Genomic DNA, 18,803 nt, shown 5'->3' with positions numbered 1-18,803 from the left:
TTAGTAGAGGGGTCAATAACCAGGGGCATAGTTTCAAGGTAAGGGGCACGAGGTTTAGAGGGGATTTGAGGAAAAACTTTTTCACCCAGAGGGTGGTTGGAATCTGGAACTCACTGCCTGAAAGGGTGGTAGAGGCAGGAACCCTCACAACATTCAAGAAGCATTTAGATGAGCACTTGAAACGCCATAGCATACAAGGCTACGGACCAAGTGCTGGAAAACGGGATTAGAATAGACAGGGCTTGATGGCCGGTGCGGACACGATGGGCTGAAGGGCCTCTTTCTGTGCTGTATAACTCTATGACTCTGACTATGATCCACTATGGCTATCTCCATTGGTTCACGAAGAAAGAACTTGCATTTACATTGTGCCTGACACATCTTCAGGACATCACAAAGAGCTTCATAGCCAATTAGTTACTTTATAGTCATTGTAGTTATGTAGATAACCACAGCTGCAATTTGTGCACAACAAGATTCCACAAGTAGCAAATGAGTTAAGTGATCAGAAAATCTGTTTTTGGTAATATTAGTTGAAAGATAAATGTTGGCCAGGACACTGGGAGTACTCCCTGCTCTTCAAATGCTGTAGGATCCCCAGTTCTGCTGAAAGGTCATCGACCTGAAACGTTACCTGTGTTTCTCTCTTCACAGACGCTGCCTGACTTGCTGAGTATTTCCAGCATTTTCTGTTTTTATTTCAGATTTCCAGCATCCGCAGTATTTTGCTTTTGTATGCTGTAGGATCTGTTACAGCTACCTGAACAGGCAAGCAGGACCTCAGTTTAACATTTCATCCAAAATATGGCACCTCTGACAATGCAGAACTCCCTCAGTACTGCAGCAAAGCACCAGATTAGATTATGTGCTCAAGTCTCTGGAGTGGGGCAAGAACCCACAACCTACTGACTCAGAGGAGAGGGTTATACCAATGAGTCAAGGCTTGCACTGATCCGAGTCGTCTGTTCTGTGGATTGAAGTATGTACTATTCATTCTGCGCACACACTTCTAAAACACATCAAGTGCTATAATTACCATTATTAATATTTCATATCTATAAGGTTACTAACCCTTTCATCAGCACCAACCTATGTTTAGGTTTGAACATGTGCTTAGAATAACATTAACCAATACTTCTGGTCATTTTTGGTTTGAACAACAAAATGTCACAACAGCATTATTATGTGAACAAAATGAAAGTAAATGAAAATTCTAGAAAATAGATTTTATAATTATATCAATAATTATAGGAGAAAAACACAATATTCTAAGGACCAGGGGAAGTGTTATAATGAAAGCATTTGCACTGACTAGAAAAAACGCCCTGACCATGTAAATAGTCTGCAATCTGTATTTACCTGACTGATGATTTCTGATGCTTTCTTGGCACGTTTAATATCAAGAATATCTGAACACAGTTGCATCCCTCTGCCTTTGATTTTGACTTCAAGATCCTTTCTGTATTCTTTCTGTAGCAATGAAAGTTAATATCTGGAATTTATAAACATTCTTTATATACAATATAATCTTTAACTACAATGAGGAGAAACTTTGCAAACAATATTTTGAATTCAATAATGACTGAATCATACGAAGATCAAGTAAATTTACCTCATTTAATATCTGGGATGCATTTTTTACTCTAATCATGTCTGGTGTATCTTCTAGCAGAGTGAGTCCTTTTCCCTTTACACCTTCTTCCCAGTCCTTTCTATATGCTTTCTGAAGAAAATTTTGGCAGTTTGTTTAATTCATCTTTATAAAAAGAAATCAGTGCATATTAACTAAACTATATATTCAATTCTGCTGCAGAGAGAGAGAGAGAGAGAGAGAGAGATTCAATCTAAGAGATATTTTGAATTCAGTAACAACTGAATCATATCAAAATTAGGTACATGTACCTCATTTAATATCTGGGATGCATGTTTGACTCGAATCAGGTCAGGTGTGTCTTCTACCAAAGTGAGCCCTTTTCCTTTTATGTTTTCTTCCCAATCTTTTCTATATTCTTTCTGAAAAGATAATTGTGTGAGTTTAAGTCATCTTTTACAAATATTTTTAGGATGTTGCATTTGAACTTAATTACTTGACTTCTCTCAAGAATAAGTTCCATTTTGCAAAAAAGGCCTTTTAACCAAATCCATTGACTGATCTAAAATGTTGTAAATCAGAGCATATTAACATTTACATTCTGTTAGAACCCATTTACCCTTTTGTCCCTGCCAGAAGTCATAAGTCAGCAGCAATAAGGTAAAATAAATGAGGCAATGCTAGTATTGGCCCAGAAATTTGGCTCTCCACGGGTGAGTACGCATGGGGTACTCACCCGTAGGCCGAATGGAAATGCCGGTTTCCTACATGCACTGCGCATGCGCGGGAAACCGGCACTTCTGATCCTCTGAACGAAGGGGTTCAGAGGTCGAACGCGCGTGCAGGGGAGGCTGCACGTGCGCTTTGAACTTAGTTTTTTTTTTGCAGGTTTTCACGCGAGGTTAAGCCTGCAGGATTTACACACTTAAAAAGCAGATGTAAGGCCTGCTTTTTACAAGGTAAGTGGTCAATTAATTAAAATTAAAACATTTTTTCCACAGGTTTATTATTTTTAAATACTTTAAAGCAAGGTAAGTTTATTTTTAGCCCCGTTTTTTTATTAAATTATTTTTTTCAAAAATTTAAAATTATTGTTTAAAATAGTTAATGTAATTTAAAGTTTATTTAAAAAGTGTGATTAAAAAAAAAAATTTATTTGAAGGTTTACTGCTATTTTGGGGCCCGTAGTATTCACAAGTTTTCACAGGTCTTCCTGTCAATCTTATGAATGGGCTTTTCCCTCCTCCGATTGGCTGCCCATGGCTCACGTGATCCCAGGAGACGCATCGCACTAACTACGCCCCTGGGACACGCAAGCACAGTGCGCCGGCAGCTGGGCCAGGCCCCGGAGCGGAATTCCACGGGGCCCTAGAGCTCAACTGCCGACGCGCAAGGTAAGTGCAGGTCGGGGGCTTGCACCCGCGGGAAGCCCACGACCCGAATTTCTGGGCCATTATCAGTGGCAGTATGCACAGAAGGTATGGACCCATGAAAGTATAATTTCCAACAGCAAGATAGGTACTTATTTTCAGAGATAGAGGGAACCGTGCGATTGACTATGGCGGGCAGAGTGCCTATCTTGGGTTCTCAGTAGCAAGTCTATAGGTTGCCTTCCCCAACTACTGAGAAAGGTAGCAACCCATAGTGATTTTCAAACAGAAATGCGAATCTGCCTAAATCTTGATCTGATGTGAAGCAATATAAATTAAGCAATTCTATAATACAGGAGGTTGCATCTTTCTGAACTAGTTCTGCAATACAAAAGGTGTAGCATCATGTTGCATATCCTGTAAAACAACATTTGATTTAATAAATCAAACATAGAGAAAATTCTAGTGCCATTCCCATATGCCTTTTTAAAGATGAAACTTGATTTTATTTTCATCTTTCACAAACATACTATTAACACATTTGCAAGCTTTTATTATAATAATGTAATGGCTGAGAAATGAGACACACTAGAAGATAAATATTTTAAACCACCACAGACCACTAGAAATGCACTATAGTTGGGGAAAAAATGCTCCAAAAAAAGAACAGCCTATTCTTATCATAAATTTAATGTAACAGAAATTAGTGGAGACAAATGATTAAATTAATAAAACTTTAAGTGGAAGTTGCTATTCTCTGATTTGTTCTAAGTGGAGCAGCTCACATCTGGACAACATTATACAGTAATAACAAAGACTACTTTAAATCAATTTAAAACAAAGAATAAAATACTAGTTTATAAAGCTGCCTGGTCAGGTTGTCTGTGCTTAGAAATGTCGAGATAAAAACTATCGAAATATTCTTATCTTTAACATTCCATTTGTTAACCCTTTGTTCTAAGTGGAGCAGCTTAGACATGCATAGAACATATTTTTGCAGCATTCAAAACTCGCAAGTTTTCTGTCATTTAATATCCATACAAAATTATTTATATTCTATGAATTATTTATTATAATTTCTAAACCCATTATAAATGCAGAATATATGTCACCATGGGATGTTTCTTAATTTTTTTTTTGATATACCCTTTTTCTTTAGATTTACATTTTATTTTGGATGAGCAGTAGTACTTCAGTCCTCAAAGAGTTAATAAGTATGACCAGCGTGGTAGTTCTATATAATCCTGGACTCCCGTTTGGAGGAGCCAGCTTCCGATTCTGGACTCAAGTGCCATTTCAGCTTGGCTACTCTCTGCCAGTTCTTTCCAGGCCACTTCATGGATTGCCTCACATGGTGTGGTGGGGGGGTGGGGGGAATAAAGCAGGAAGGACACAGCATCACACAAAGTACAGCTCCTGCCAGCTGACATGGAAAAACATTGGGTCAGGGACAAAAAGTTCTTTGGAACAAATCATCAAGTCAGCACTGTTTATTAAAGACAGTGAAAAAAAAAATCACAACAAAACAATAAGCAGTGTGTTTAAATAAATGTATATAATATATATTTCTGACAAAACAGTGCAAAATATCTAGAATGCAGCTGTTTGACATTTTATAAGTTTACATGTTTTCAAATACATTACTGTACTTTTCATCTACAGATGAATACACCTTGAATTGTATGTACTATAGGCACTCTTATATATAGATAAAATATACCAAGAAAGAGAGTTACCTCGTTAACGAGGCTGGTGGCATGTTTGGCATGCAAGTAACCTGGGGTCATATCAAGGTCCACTGACACACTCCCTTTGATCCATTCATCAAAATCTTTTCTGTATTCTTTCTGTTGATTGGTTAAATATGTCAGAATTTTCACATTCACTATGCATGATTCATGTTAAAAAAAAAGTCCTTTATTATTTGTCGGATAAATATTTGACAATCTATGATAAAGATATTTTATATTCGGGATTTGTAATAACAAATTATATACCTGTTGATGAGAACAGGTAATTAGGTTCACGGTGAGGCCTCATTTCATTATAGGTATGACATGGAAAAAAATAACTCCCATTTAGTACAAACTGTTTTAAAAAGTATAGAACAAGTAAATCAAAAGTCTATTTCTTTACCTCACTCTGGATGTGTTGTGCCTGTTTTGCTACTTCATAACTTGGAGTCTCAGTAAACTCCAGCATTGATTTTCCTTTAGTTTTTTCATACTCTTCTCTGTATTTGATCTGTAATATGCAAGAGGATTCAGGTGAAAGGTCCGAGGGGAAAATAGCATTTTCCTGGTTTTCGATTTACTAGAATATACAACTTGTAATACCTGACTCTGGAGTATCGCATTCTCCTTATGATGAAGCTGTTCCGAAGTATCTAGTGCCAAGTGGTAATGGCCTTTGCTTTTTTCAAACTCTTTCTTGTACTCGTGCTACAAACAAAATTTGTCACACAAATATCGAATTTAGCTTTACCTACAAATGATAGGTTAGTTTTCGCTACATACTAAAGTCATTAAGATTTGGTGCTGGCAGCTACCACTGAAATACTTCAGCTAACACTTCTCCTCCTTTCAAGAAATATTTAAAATGTGTTACATGGAAGAACCCCAATCAGTTATGTCTGAAGGCTGCAGTAAGTAGTTTGATACCCGTTGTCCTTCACATGCTGGATTGCCAGTCTCAGCCATGACATCATGGGCAAGCAAAAGCAGCAGCCAGATGTTTCCTGTGGAGATAAAGAAAAAAATGGAGGGCTGGGGAACAAAAAAGGAGGCTGAGTCACTTAAGGTAACTCTTACCGCACTTCCTAGTGCTCAGTTTCAGGGTTACATCGACAGGTCACTCATGGGCTGGTCACTCGCCCTCTCCACTGGGGAAGGTGCATGGCGTGGGATGGTACAGGGGAAGAGAAATAAAGAAAATTTGTATTTTCAGATTTTGTCAGCTACAGGAGAGTCAACTCTCTCCTACAGCTGGCAAAATCTGTAAATTGCTCTGCTCTGCATTACAAAACAAAAGGACCTATAAACGAAACAGCTATTAACTACTGTCCAATCCATTTACAGTGGGAGTGATGTTACCATAAAAGTGATTTTGTATATTCCTGTGCACCAACTTGCCTGTCAAAGCTAGCTCTGATCCTCTAGCCAACTGTAACTCAAAGGTCATGGAAGCATGTGTGTCTACTTCGGTAAAATTGCTAGTATCGGGTATCAAAAGTGCTCTTGGATAATGTCATTGTGTCTTTAATGTGACATGTCACCTTAATCCATTGTTTTATATAGTCTCAAAGACACAATTTTGTAATTTGGGGTAATTCATGTAAAATAATTTTGTTATACATCTGTTCATCTGCACTAACCTTCTACAGATAACTTTAAGAACATCATTCTGGAAAATGCACATTGCAAATGTTGATATTTAATTCAACTATAGCTTTATTTTTTAACTGGTTGCTGAACACCAACATATTATTGAAACTAGGCAGGCAATTTACTAATTTCATCTTCCCACACTTCAGTTACTAGTATTGAGTTCTACTCAATGCTAATTGTAAATAAATCATTCACTACTTTTGAGTAAAACATTACCCTAAAAATGCTTATAAATTAATATCATGTCGATTACTGTCACTTTTTTCAAAAACAGTTAGGGGGAGAAATTCAGTTGTTAGCGCCAGCCGTTAGCACCTTAAGAGGGCGATAAGTGGGTCGCGAAGCGGCTAGCGCCCGGGCGCGGCGCGAACTGCGCCTCTCGCGAAATTGAGCGGACATTTAGCAGCGGCGCAAAACCGCAACGCCCGCTCAGCTGCGCGCGCAGATACTGACATCATTTCATGGTGCAACGCCCTTGGTGCGCCCGAACCGGAACTTCAGTGGCGCCCCCCTTCTTTCCGCCTGGCGCTCCCAGCGACTGGTTGAGTGGAATGGTTCCCAGTCGCTGTGGGGGCGCTATTTAAAGGGGGCTCTTCCTGCCTTCTTAGTGGTAGCCATTTTTGGACCACTCCTGTGTGAGAGAGAGAGAGATTTGCAGAGAGCTTTCTGCATTGACTCAGCGCTCGCACAGGTACTTCTGGCTTCAGCCCAGAGCTTTGCAGTTGGATTGATTTTTCAGTGCCATAGCCTTGAGTGGCCACATATAATGGGGGCTGCAATGGGTGGAAACGTTGGGCTTCTTGATTGCATTGAGAGAGCTCAGAGGCGCCGAGAGAGAGTGCCAATCATGGCCAGACGGAGGAGGGCCAACAGGCGTCAGCACAAGAGGCCTTACCCTCCCAGGGTATACCGCCAGCAGTTCTCATACCTCAACATGTCTGAGGAGCAGTGTATTCGGAGGCTTCGATTCAGAAGGGAGGTGGTCACTTGAGGTCTGCCACCTGCTTCAGACAGATCTGCAGCCTCAGCTGTGGAGCAGGACATCTGTCGGTGGCAGTGGCTCTCAACTTCTATGCCACCAGCTCCTTCCAATCCACTACTGGGGACATTGCCAATGTCTCCCAGTTCACAGTGCATTGCTGCATCCAAGTCACGAATGCCCTCTTCAAAAGGAGACGTCAGTACATTTCCTACCCCATGACCCTGGACAAGCAGCAGGAGCGCGCAATGGGATTTGCAAGAATAGCGGGCTTCCCCATTGTCCAGGGCGCCATTGACTGCACGCATGTGGCTTTGCGGGCGCCGCAAGAGAATGCCGAGGATTACCGCAACCGGAAGGGGTTCCATTCGTTGAATGTGCAGTTGGTGTATGACCACAGACAGCTGATACTAGCTGTCAATGCCCGCTTTCCAGGCAGCAGCCACGATGCCTTCATCCTGCGCCAGACTTCTGTGGCAGACCTTTTCGAAGCCCCGGCTCACCCAGGAGGCTGGCTTCCTGGGGACAAGGGCTATCATTTGTGCACCTGGTTGATGACCCCGCTCCGTGCGCCCAGCACCCCTGCTGAAGCACAATACAATGACAGCTATCAAGCGACCAGGAACATCACTGAGCACACAATCGGCGTGCTAAAGCAACGGTTCCGCTGTCTGGACCATTCCGGGGGAGCCCTTCAGTACTCGTCTGAGCGAGTCTCCCATTTCGTTGTAGTGTGCTGCATGCTGCACAACCTGGCTATCCTCAGGACTCAGCCACTGCCAGCAGGCATTGGAGCACCAGCAGAGGAGGAGCACCAAGACGGGAGGGAGGCACAAAGTGCAAGGGCCGTCCGTCAGCGGCTTATTGCAAGTCAGTTCTAGGCCCCCTCTGAGGAAATGGCTTGTGCCATTGAAAGAACATGAATGGAACTGGTCCGCAAACCCTGAGCCGGTCAAGGCAACAAATAGTTCAAAGTGCAAACATGCACAATCTGAATAAAGACAATTATTTATTTTACAAACTCTGTGCCCTTCCCGCGTGACAAACAAATACAGAGAAACCCCCCAAAAAAGTCAGACACATAACTGGCTCGAACAACCTGGAGACAATGAACAAAAGAGTTAACTAAAAATGACCATGATCCTCGGCCTTTACAAAAAAACCACAGCATTTTGCCACACCTCCTACTTTTTGGCCTGCGAGGGTGATCTGCCTCGCTTGCAAGATTGGCCCCTTCCCACCCTACAGCTCCTCCGCAATGGGACCCCAGTGGCTGCAGCAAGGCTGGGGGAAGGTTGCTGAGTGTCAGAAACTGAGTCGGCAGATGCCCTTGGGGGACGGCCTGGACCAGCTCTGGGCCTGGAGGGCCCGGCTGCTGACTTCTCCAACTCTGCTTGGGCGGCAGCAGTCTGTCCTACGGGTGGTGGCAGCTGCAGTGGAGGAGTGACAGTGTTGGCAGCAGGAATGCTGCCATCCTGACAGAGCACAGGCACTCCCTGGTCGGACGATACACTGGCACTCACACGGGCCAGCACTGAAGCATGCGCAGCAATCTGCTGAAGCACAGACTGCTGGCCTGCTGCGGCGCAGCGAGGTCCCCGGCGAATCCTGCCCGATCCAGCAAGGGTGGCAGCAGTCAGTGCTCGTGTGGCCCTAATCTGTGTCTGCATCAGACCAAACAGTGACTGCATGGCACGACTAAGCACTTGCGCGGAAGCCGACTGTGCTGCACCGAAGTCCTGCAGACTCCTTGCCAGTGCTGCACCGAAGTCCTGCAGACTCCTTGCCTGTGCTGCCCTGAATTCCTGTACACTCCTTGCCAGTGACTCTATGGAGTCAGGCATCCTTGCCACTGCAGCCATGAGCTCAGTGTGCCTGTGCTCCGCCTGGGCGCCCATTTCAGCGAGGAGCCGCACCTCCTCTGCGCTCACTGTAGCAGGACTGGAGGCCAGACTCTCCCTCCAGGGAGAAGGCCGCCGAGCTTCCCTATCCCCCCCCAACCCCGCCGCGTTGCTGCAGCCCGCTGGGCCCCGGAGCTTCACCCTCCTTAGACCCTTCCCCTCTGCTCCCCTCCAGGGAAGACGTGTCCCCATTATGGCCATGGGCTGCCTCGGCTGAGGGTGGCAGTGATGGTCCGGCTTCCTCTTCCTCCTGCTCGCCTTCAGAATCACTCACAGTGGCAGCTTGAGGGCCCGCCTCCTCACCTGGCGAATCAGCATCTGAAAGCAGGGAGGTACAAGAGTTGCTTTTGCGTGAGGACAGGGCAGCAGCGAGGGAGGCATGAGTGTTGCAATGCACTGCATTGGTTCGATAGTGGCAAAGGATGCTGGTGTGAGGCACAAGTGGAAGGAGAGAGGTCAAAAAGGTGATGACCTTACCATTGCTGTCCAGAACAGGGTCGGCATCTCCAGTGGCGACAGGGCCAATCATCCGGCCTACCATAATCCGTTGCACTCGCTGCTCCAGATCGCTGAGGTCTTTAAGTTCAGGACGGCCTCCCCCGGTCCGTTGCTGTTGCCTCCTATTGTGCGCCAGCTTGCCCTGCAAGAGAAAGGACGGGCTCTCAGTACAGTGTGAAGCCCTGATCTTGGCTGCACTGCCTCCCATGGTGGAATAGCCCTTACAGTGTGAAGCCCTGGTCTTGGCTGCACTGCCTCCCATGGTGGAATAGCCCTTACAGTGTGAAGCCCTGATCTTGGCTGCACTGCCTCCCATGGTGGAATAGCCCTTACAGTGTGAAGCCCTGATCTTGGCTGCACTGCCTCCCATGGTGGAATAGCCCTTACAGTGTCAAGCCCTGATCTTGGCTGCACTGCCTCCCATGGTGGAATAGCCCTTACAGTGTGTAAAGTGATGAATGTGCATGTGAGTTTCATGAGAGGCCCATAGGTGTTGGATGAGGGCCGGGCATTGGGGCTTTCAGGACCCTTTGGTCATAAATTGAGGTGCACATGCAGGGATGAAGAGGATACTGGAAAGGGTACGCACCCTGACAACACAAGTGAGGTCGTTGAACTTCTTCCTGCATTGCGTTGGGGTCCTAGGTACCATGCTGCTGGAGGTCACTCTGTGTGCCACCTCCCTCCAAGCTTTTCGATATTCGTTACTGTCCGGAAACAGGATAGGTCGCCTGCGCTCCACTGCGCCAACCAGAACCTTTAGGGCCCCCTCACTGAACCGCTGCGCTCGCTCCCTGGCCCTCTCCATGGTCGTAGGCGTTACAATGTCGCAGCAGGTCTGTCCAGGCCGAGAATCAGGGCTCCAATGTGCAGGGCGTGGCTGCAAGCCAAATCGACCCTCCCCCTTTAAGAGGTGACCGGCGCCAGTGTGTCTGCCGGCAATCACTAACTGGCCGCACCTGCGCTGCGCCCGCCCTCGGTGGTAGTGCCTCGCCTCTCTGGCTTAGTGCCTTAAGATAGTCGTGCAGCGCCTGCTTTAGCGCAGCAAGAACCTCTTAGGGCGAAGCAACTCAATTTCGCTGAAGGTGGCGATAATTTGCGCCGGGCGCTAAATTTAGCGCACGCTCAACTGTAGCGCCCCAAACGTGGCCATACTGAATTTCTAGGCCTTAATGTTTAATGCATTTTTGTGCTCATGTAAGAGATGTAAGTTTTGGAGAATAGAACACTTTTGTACCCAGTATAAGTATCAAGTACCACCCCCCCCACCCCCATATCAACTGTAATGTATACAACATTGAAGGGACTACTTTGTTTTGCGGATGTACATCCTTAGTTGCGAGCGTATATAACAGACGCGTATCGATTTGTATAGTCAGTGCCGAAGTTCCAGTTAACCAGTAAAGATCACTTGAAGTTACTCTCAGTCTCTGCTGCTTTATTATTTTATGTAGTTGTGTATAGCGGTACAAACACAACAAATTGGCGACGAGAATTATGAACCTACGTCTTCCTATTCTGGCATCGCATCCAGAAGACACCGAAATTTGGAAGAAAGGAGCGAGAAGGTAGAGAAAATGGAGCACACTTGCTAAGCTAGGCAGGGGATACGTAAGTCAAGTGAAAAGTGCACAGGACTTGCATGACGCTAGCTAACTAGTAAAGAAAGAAAAAGGGTTTGGAAAAAAAAAATGGCGATGATTGGCACGATTGCAGCATTTGATAGCAGCATTGAAGACTGGGCAACTTACATTGAAAGAGTGGAGTTGTACTGTGAGGCTAACGGAGTGGAGGTAGAAAAGAAAGCCACTGTTTTGCTGAGTGTTATGGGCGCAAAGACATATGGGCTGCTACGTAGTTTATTAACCCCTGAAAAGCCAGCAAACAAAACATTCAAACAAATAGTGGACACACTCCAAGACCATTTAAGCCCCAAACCACTGCTCATAGCTGAAAGATTTAAATTCCATAAATGGAACCAGAGCAAAAATGAAAGCATTTCTGAATATTTGGCAAAGTTGCGCAAATTATCAGAACATTGCCAATTTGGAGTGGGCTTATCAGACGCATTGAGGGACAGATTTGTGTGTGGCATGCAAAATGAAAGCACACAAAAGCAGCTCCTGTCTGAAAAAGACCTCACATTGGAGAAGGCTCTGAGTATCGCAATATCAATGGAAGCAGCAGCACGTGGCGCTTTAGAAATTCAACAAAAATCCCTGGAATATTCAACGAATAAAATGTCACTGAAACAAGAAAAGAAGTACTATCGCTGTGGCAAAATGTCACATGACCACAATGACTGTTGGTTTAAAGATAAAGATTGCAGACAATGTGGCAGACGAGGGCACATTGAAAGAGTCTGCAAAGCAAATAAGAAGCCGAAAACTGATACAATACAGAGTAACAAAAAGGTACATCAAGTGACCGAAAACAAGAAACCTTTCAAAGATAGATACAAGAAGGTACACCACGTGACTGGAGACAGTTCAGATAAAGAAAAAAGTGACACAGACTCAGAGGAAGAGGACCTGGCTTGTCTAAAACTACACAGTGTGAAAGAGACACGGGATCACAGAATAATATGGGTTACTCCAGAAGTGGCAGGAATTAGGCTGAAAATGGAGTTGGACACAGGCTCAGCTTTAACAGTGATCTCTGTACATGACTACAAACGACTGTTTTCACATATACCGCTAAGGCCAACTAAAGTACTGTTAAAGACATATACAGGACAAAGAGTGTGCCCCAAAGGTAAAATAAAAGTGACAGTGACATACAAAGAAAAAAAAATACCGCAATTGAACCTCTATGTAGTGGAAAATGGAGGACCACATTTGCTGGGACGCGAATGGCTCAGGAAAATACAGTTGGATTGGCACACGATCAAAGTACTGTTTGTGTCAGCAAAGGAGGACAGCAACGCCACTCCTGAGAGACTGTCACAAATACTCTCTGACTCTCTGGAAGTGTTCAAGAAGGGAATAGGAACAATTAAGGGCATGAAAGCAAAAATTAAGATTGAGGAGAACGCAAATCCAAAGTTCCATAAGGCCAGACCAGTGCCTTATGCAATTCGCCCTTCAGTAGAAGCAGAGCTGGAGAACTTGGAGCAGTTAGGGGTCCTGTCCAAGGTGGATTGGAGTGAATGGGCCACACCTATAGTTCCAGTGATGAAGAAAACCTCCAGCACAAAACCAGGAAAGCCAAGAAAAGTGCGCATCTGTGGAGACTTTAAAGTGACTGTTAACCCAGTCCTCCACACAGTACAGTACCCATTGCCTCGCATTGAGGACATCTTTGCTTCCCTGTCAAGAGGGGAACGCTTCACAAAGATTGACTTGGCCTAGGCCTATCTCCAAATGGAAATTGATGATGCATCAAAGAAGTACCTGACAATAAATACGCACAAAGGCCTTTACCAGTACAATCGGCTGGTATTTGGAATAGCATCAGCTCCTGCAATCTGGCAAAGGGCAATGGACCAAGTCTGTTGTGTATGTACCTTTAAGAGAATAACTGGTCTCAGACTGCAGTACCGGCAGTGACCACCCCTGTATAAAAGGCGCTAGTGAGCCTCTGTAGTTTTAGTTTTCCCGATTGACTTCAATCAGTAAAGACTTGTTTTGTTCAACTCCTGCTGTCCGTGTCTCAATCATTCACGGACATAATACTGGCGACGAGCAGATACGAACTTACCTACAGTCTGCACCACCTCCTGGGATCCATTCCTGCAGCGAAGTGAGCAGAAGTCGAGGCCAGAAGGAAGAAAGCAGTAGAAACGGGCGTCGACCGTGGGCATCCGCCCCTGTGTTAGTGGAGTTAAAGATTGCTGGAGAAGCTGTCGAAAGCGGGGCCTGGTTCCTGTCGACGGTGCTTCAGCTAATCGGGCTGGTGGCAGGTAGTACACTGATCCTTCCTGGGCTGCGGCGTTCGCGAACTTGAGCGGATGGCTTGCAACGGGGCCGAGGAGCGAGAGAGGGTGGAGCACACAGGGCGCGGCCGGTGCTACGAAGCCGGGCTGCGTATAGACCCGAGAAGAGGGAGGCAAGAGTCCCACAGGGTTGTTCCACGACGGGAAAATAATAAAAAAAAGAAATATTAAACGCGCAAGAAACCGTGAAGAGCTGCAGGTTGCAACGGGAACCGCGGAAAGCAGCGCTAGCAACAGCGGGGAAGAAGGCAAAGCGCGGGAGGCGCCATCTTAATCAGCGGGGACGAAGGCAAAGCGTGGGAGGCGCCATTTTGTTAAATCGGGGAAGAAGGCAAAGCGCGGGCGGCACCATTTTAGATTTCAAGATGCCGAAGACTGGCTGTATCACTGCCTTTGATAATACAATAGAGGACTGGACCACGTATGTGGAAAGAGTCCAGGTATATTGCGAGGCAAACGAAATAGCCGATGAGAAAAAGGCATCGGTATTGCTAAACTTAATGGGCGCTAGAACATACGGCCTATTGCGGGACCTGATTACTCCAGCCAAACCGAAGGCGAAGAGTTTTAACGAAATTGTTGCTGTCCTACAGGAACACCTAAACCCTGCACCGCTGTTGATAGCAGAAAGATTTAAATTCCACAGGAGAACTCAGCAAAAAGATGAGAGCAATGCTGAGTACCTTACGGAACTACGCAAGCTATCAAAGCACTGCCAGTTCGGAGCAGGACTGGCAGATGCCCTACGGGACAAATTTGTCTGTGGACTCCAGAGTGAAGGAACACAGAAGAAGTTACTCTCAGAGAAAGAGCTGACGCTAGATAAGGCTTTCAGCGTGGCAGTATCGTACGAAGCAGCAGCAAGGGGAGCTGCGGAAATACAACAAAAGCCACAGGAATACAGCACCCACGACATGACACGGGGATTTGCAAAATGTTATCGCTGCGGCAGAACTAACCATGACCAGAAGGACTGCTGGTCCAAAGACAAAATATGCAGGCAATGCGGAAAGATGGGACACATTGCACGAGTTTGCAGGTCTGGGAAGAAGACCAGCGACAACAAAAAGGCTACTAAGGAACCGTACAAGAAAGTACAAAAGATGACGGACAGTAGTTCCGAAGACCAGATGAGCGATAGTGAATCCGGGAACAGGAGACTAAGCTGTCTCAAACTTCACAATGTAATCGCAAAAGAGGATCACCGAACCATTTGGGTCACCCTCACAATAGCAGGGTCCCAAGTTAAAATGGAATTGGATACAGGATCAGCGCTAACCATCATGAATCGACGAGACTACGAGCGGCTATTCTCACACATACCTTTGAGAGAGACATCCATCATCTTGACGACGTATACGGGGCAAAAAGTATACCCCAGAGGAAAAATAAGGGTGCCTGTCGAATACAACGGCAAGAAAATACGGAAATTGTATCTCTACATACTGCAAAATGGTGGACCACCGTTATTGGGACGTGAATGGATCAGGAAGATAAGCTTAGATTGGCACTCCATTCATGCAATGACGGTGGACGGTAAAAAAGATGACGACGTCACTCCTGGACGATTGTCAACAATCTTAGCTAACGCCAAAGAGGTATTTCAACAAGAACTGGGCACGCTTAAAGGCGTAACCGCCTCGATAGAATGCAATTCCCAAGTTTTTCAAAGCAAGACCGGTACCATATGCAATTCGCCCAGCCGTCGAGGCAGAGCTGGAGAATCTGGAGAAGGCAGGCGTGTTGTCTAAGGTCGACTGGAGCGAGTGGGCGACACCCATCGTTCTTGTCATGAAGAAAACGTTAAGCAATAAGTCTGAGGAGCCAAGGAAGGTTCGCATCTGTGGGGATTTCAAGGTGACAGTGAACCCAGTCCTTCACACAGTATAATATCCTCTTCCAAGGATAGAAGACATCTTCACCTCACTGTCTGGAGGGAAGCGTTTTACAAAAATTGACCTAGCACAAGCATATTTGCAGATGGAGGTTGAAGAATCCTCTAGGAAGTATCTCACGATAAACGCTCACAAAGGTCTTTACCAGTATCATCGATTGGTATTCGGAGTAGCATCGGCTCCGGCGATATAGCAAAGAGCGATGGAACAAGTCCTGCAAGGGATTCTGGGGACTCTGTTACTTGGACGACATCCTAGTGACAGGTGAAGATGACAGTGAACACCTTAACAACCTAGAATAGGTGCTCACTAGACTACGGGAACATGGGCTACGAGCCAACCGCCCCAAGTGCGAGTTTTTTAAGAAACAGATTATCGTATTGTGGCCACGTGATTGATGAAGAGGGGTTACATAAGTCCCCTGACAAAATTGAAGCGGTTGTTAAGGCCCCAGCGCCTGAAAATGTGTCGCAACTGAGGTCATTCCTCGGATTGGTGAATTACTACCATAAGTTTTTGCCGAATTTGTCAACAATTCTGCACCCACTGAACGCCCTGCTACGAACGGGAGTAGCATGGAAATGGAGCAATGACTGTAAGCGGGCCTTTCAGAAGAGTAAGGACTTAATCACTTCAAGAGAAGTATTGGCTCACTACAACCCAGCACTGCCGATCAGACTGGCGTGTGATGCGTCTCCCTACGGCATTGGGGCGGTACTGTCACATAAATTCCTTGATGGTTTAGAGAGGCCGATAGCTTTTGCGTCACGCTCGTTAACTTCTGCCGAGCGTAACTACGCCCAGATTGACAGAGAGGCCCTCAGCCTAGTATGGGGGGTGAAGAAGTTCAATCACTACCTGCACGGTCAAAAATTTACTCTACCAACCGATCATCAACCTCTTGTCTCCATTTTCAACCCTCAGAAGGGCGTACCGATAATGACAGCACAACGGCTGCAGAGGTGGTCCCTTTTCCTAGGGGCACACCAATATGACATCGAGTACAAAGGAACTAAACAGCATGGGAATGCTGATGGATTGTCACGCCTACCGTTGCCGACGGTGGAAGAAGACCTTGCAGTGGATCCAATGGAGTTATTCCACTCGACCATAGTCGAATGTCTCCCTGTGACGAATGCAAACATAGAAAAGGAAACACGGAATGACCCAACACTATCACGGGTCTATGATTTAACGGTGAAGGGATGGCCAGCACATGGCGAACCACTGCTGCCAGCATTCTCGCCGAGAAGAGAACAGCTGTCAGTGTGCAGAGGAACCTTGATGTGTGGATCCAGAGTAGTAATTCCACCTAAGTTGATGGATAGAGTGCTCAATGAGCTTCATGAGGGTCATCTGGGTGGGGTAAAAATGAAGAACTTAGCCAGAGCGTTTGTGTGGTGGCCGGGAATCGATAGAAAAATCGAAGAGATGACCAAGAGCTGTGCAGGATGCCAGAAGGTCCAAAACGCCCCACCACAAGCTCCTCTGCATCCATGGGAGTGGCCCTCATCTCCATGGCAAAGGGTGCACATTGATTTTGCTGGTCCCTTCATGGACTCGATGTTTTTAATTGCGGTGGATGCACATTCAAAGTGGCCAGAGGTAATAAAAATGTCCTCAACCACCACGGAAAAAACTATCACAGTTTTACGAACCATATTCGCCAGGAATGGGCTGCCTGAACAGATTTGCTCTGACAATGGACCACAGTTTGTGTCTGAAGAGTTCCGGAGGTTCTTAAAGAACAATGGTGTTAAGCATTACACATCTGCCCCATATCATCCAGCCACTAATGGATTGGCCGAGAGGTTTGTTCAAACATTCAAGAAGGCTATCAAGGCAATGTGTAATGAAGATATACCCCTACAACACAAGGTGGACAACTTCTTGTTTGCCTACCAGAATGCGACACATGCGGTTACCAACCAAACTCCAGCCATGATGTTCTTCAATCGAAGACTACGATGCCGCTTGGATTTGGTTAAGCCAAACGTCCGAAGAGATGTGGAGAACAGGCAGTTTCAGAATATGAATGAAAGGCCGACCAGGAGTTTTAAGATGGGTCAACCAGTTTTGGCCCGGGACTACCGCACTGAGAAATGGCAGCCAGGAACGATTTGTACACGGCAAGGACCTCTCATGTATACCGTGGACGTTGGAGAGAGCATTGTAAGACGCCATGCTGACCAGATTCTAGAGTCACTGGAAAACGTCAACTCCACACCACGATCTGATACAACTGGCAATGAAATCGACGTACCAATTGCAGCTACCGCAGAATCGGTGATATTGGAAGCAAATGAACCAAACAACGACATTGATCCCGACTTAACCTTGCCAGAAGAACCTGATACCCCAAAGAGGCGTTATCCAGACAGAATCAGGAAGCCTCCTCAAAGACTGAACTTATAATTGCTTAAACTTAACCAATGTATCTAGCAACCGTAATTGTGATTGTAATTAGTTATCATTTAGTTGTTAAATGAATGTTATGTACTGTTTATCTAAAAGGGGAGGAATTGTTGTGTATGTACCTTTAAGAGAATAACTGGTCTCAGACTGCAGTACCAGCAGTGATCACCCCTGTATAAAAGGCACTAGTGAGCCTCTGTAGTTTTAGTTTTCCCGATTGACTTCAATCAGTAAAGACTTGTTTTGTTCAACTCCTGCTGTCCGTGTCTCAATCATTCACGGACATAATAAAGTCCTGCAGGGGATCCCAGGTACTCAGTGTTATCTTGATGACATCATCATTACTGGCAAGAATGACAACGACCACTTTTCCAACCTCGAACAGGTGCTCATCAGGTTACGGGAGTATGGGCTCCGAGCAAACCGAGACAAGTGTGAGTTTTTCAAAAAGGAAATCTCATACTGTGGACATGTGATTGACAAGGACGGTTTACACAAGTCTCCAGACAAGATTGAAGCTGTGATAAATGCACCAACACCTGAAAATGTGTCTCAGTTGAGATCATATCTTGGTCTGGTGAACTACTATCACAAGTTCTTGCCCAACCTATCCACAGTGTTACATCCACTAAATGCACTGCTACAGACAGGGTCACAATGGAAGTGGAGTGACAGCTGTGAACAAGCTTTTCAAGAGAGTACAAGACTCATTACTTCAGAAGAGGTGCTAGCTCACTTTGACCCATCCTTACCTATTCGACTGGCATGTGATGCTTCACCCCGTGGCATTGGTGCCGTGTTGTCACATAAGTTCCCAGATGGCTCAGAAAGACC

At 45.5% G+C, this 18,803-nt stretch overlaps 1 protein-coding gene across 21 annotated transcripts in view; it reads right to left on the bottom strand.

Annotated features, from left to right (window-relative positions):
- The window catches only part of nebl (nebulette), a 555,716-nt gene that overhangs the window by 96,487 nt on the left and 440,426 nt on the right, over positions 1-18,803 (bottom strand). For 18 of the 21 annotated variants that reach the window (XM_085987820.1, XM_085987817.1, XM_085987818.1 and 15 more), the window contains 6 exons: positions 5,298-5,402; positions 5,098-5,205; positions 4,698-4,808; positions 1,903-2,013; positions 1,613-1,723; positions 1,360-1,470 (listed from right to left, as the gene is read on the bottom strand). The exons of the other annotated variants lie outside the window; for them this stretch is intronic. In XM_085987820.1, the coding sequence (XP_085843946.1) occupies positions 1,360-1,470; positions 1,613-1,723; positions 1,903-2,013; positions 4,698-4,808; positions 5,098-5,205; positions 5,298-5,402 (657 nt within the window). The remainder of the gene's footprint in view (positions 1-1,359; positions 1,471-1,612; positions 1,724-1,902; positions 2,014-4,697; positions 4,809-5,097; positions 5,206-5,297; positions 5,403-18,803) is intronic. 21 annotated transcript variants of the gene reach the window in all.

The sequence above is a fragment of the Somniosus microcephalus genome, chromosome 5 (assembly GCF_052327205.1).
Source record: "Somniosus microcephalus isolate GS21.2 chromosome 5, FLI_Smic_1.0, whole genome shotgun sequence".
In the NCBI taxonomy this organism is placed as follows: Eukaryota; Metazoa; Chordata; class Chondrichthyes; order Squaliformes; family Somniosidae; genus Somniosus; species Somniosus microcephalus.
Note: the sequence above shows the minus strand (reverse complement) of the source record. Positions and strands in the feature narration are given on the sequence as shown.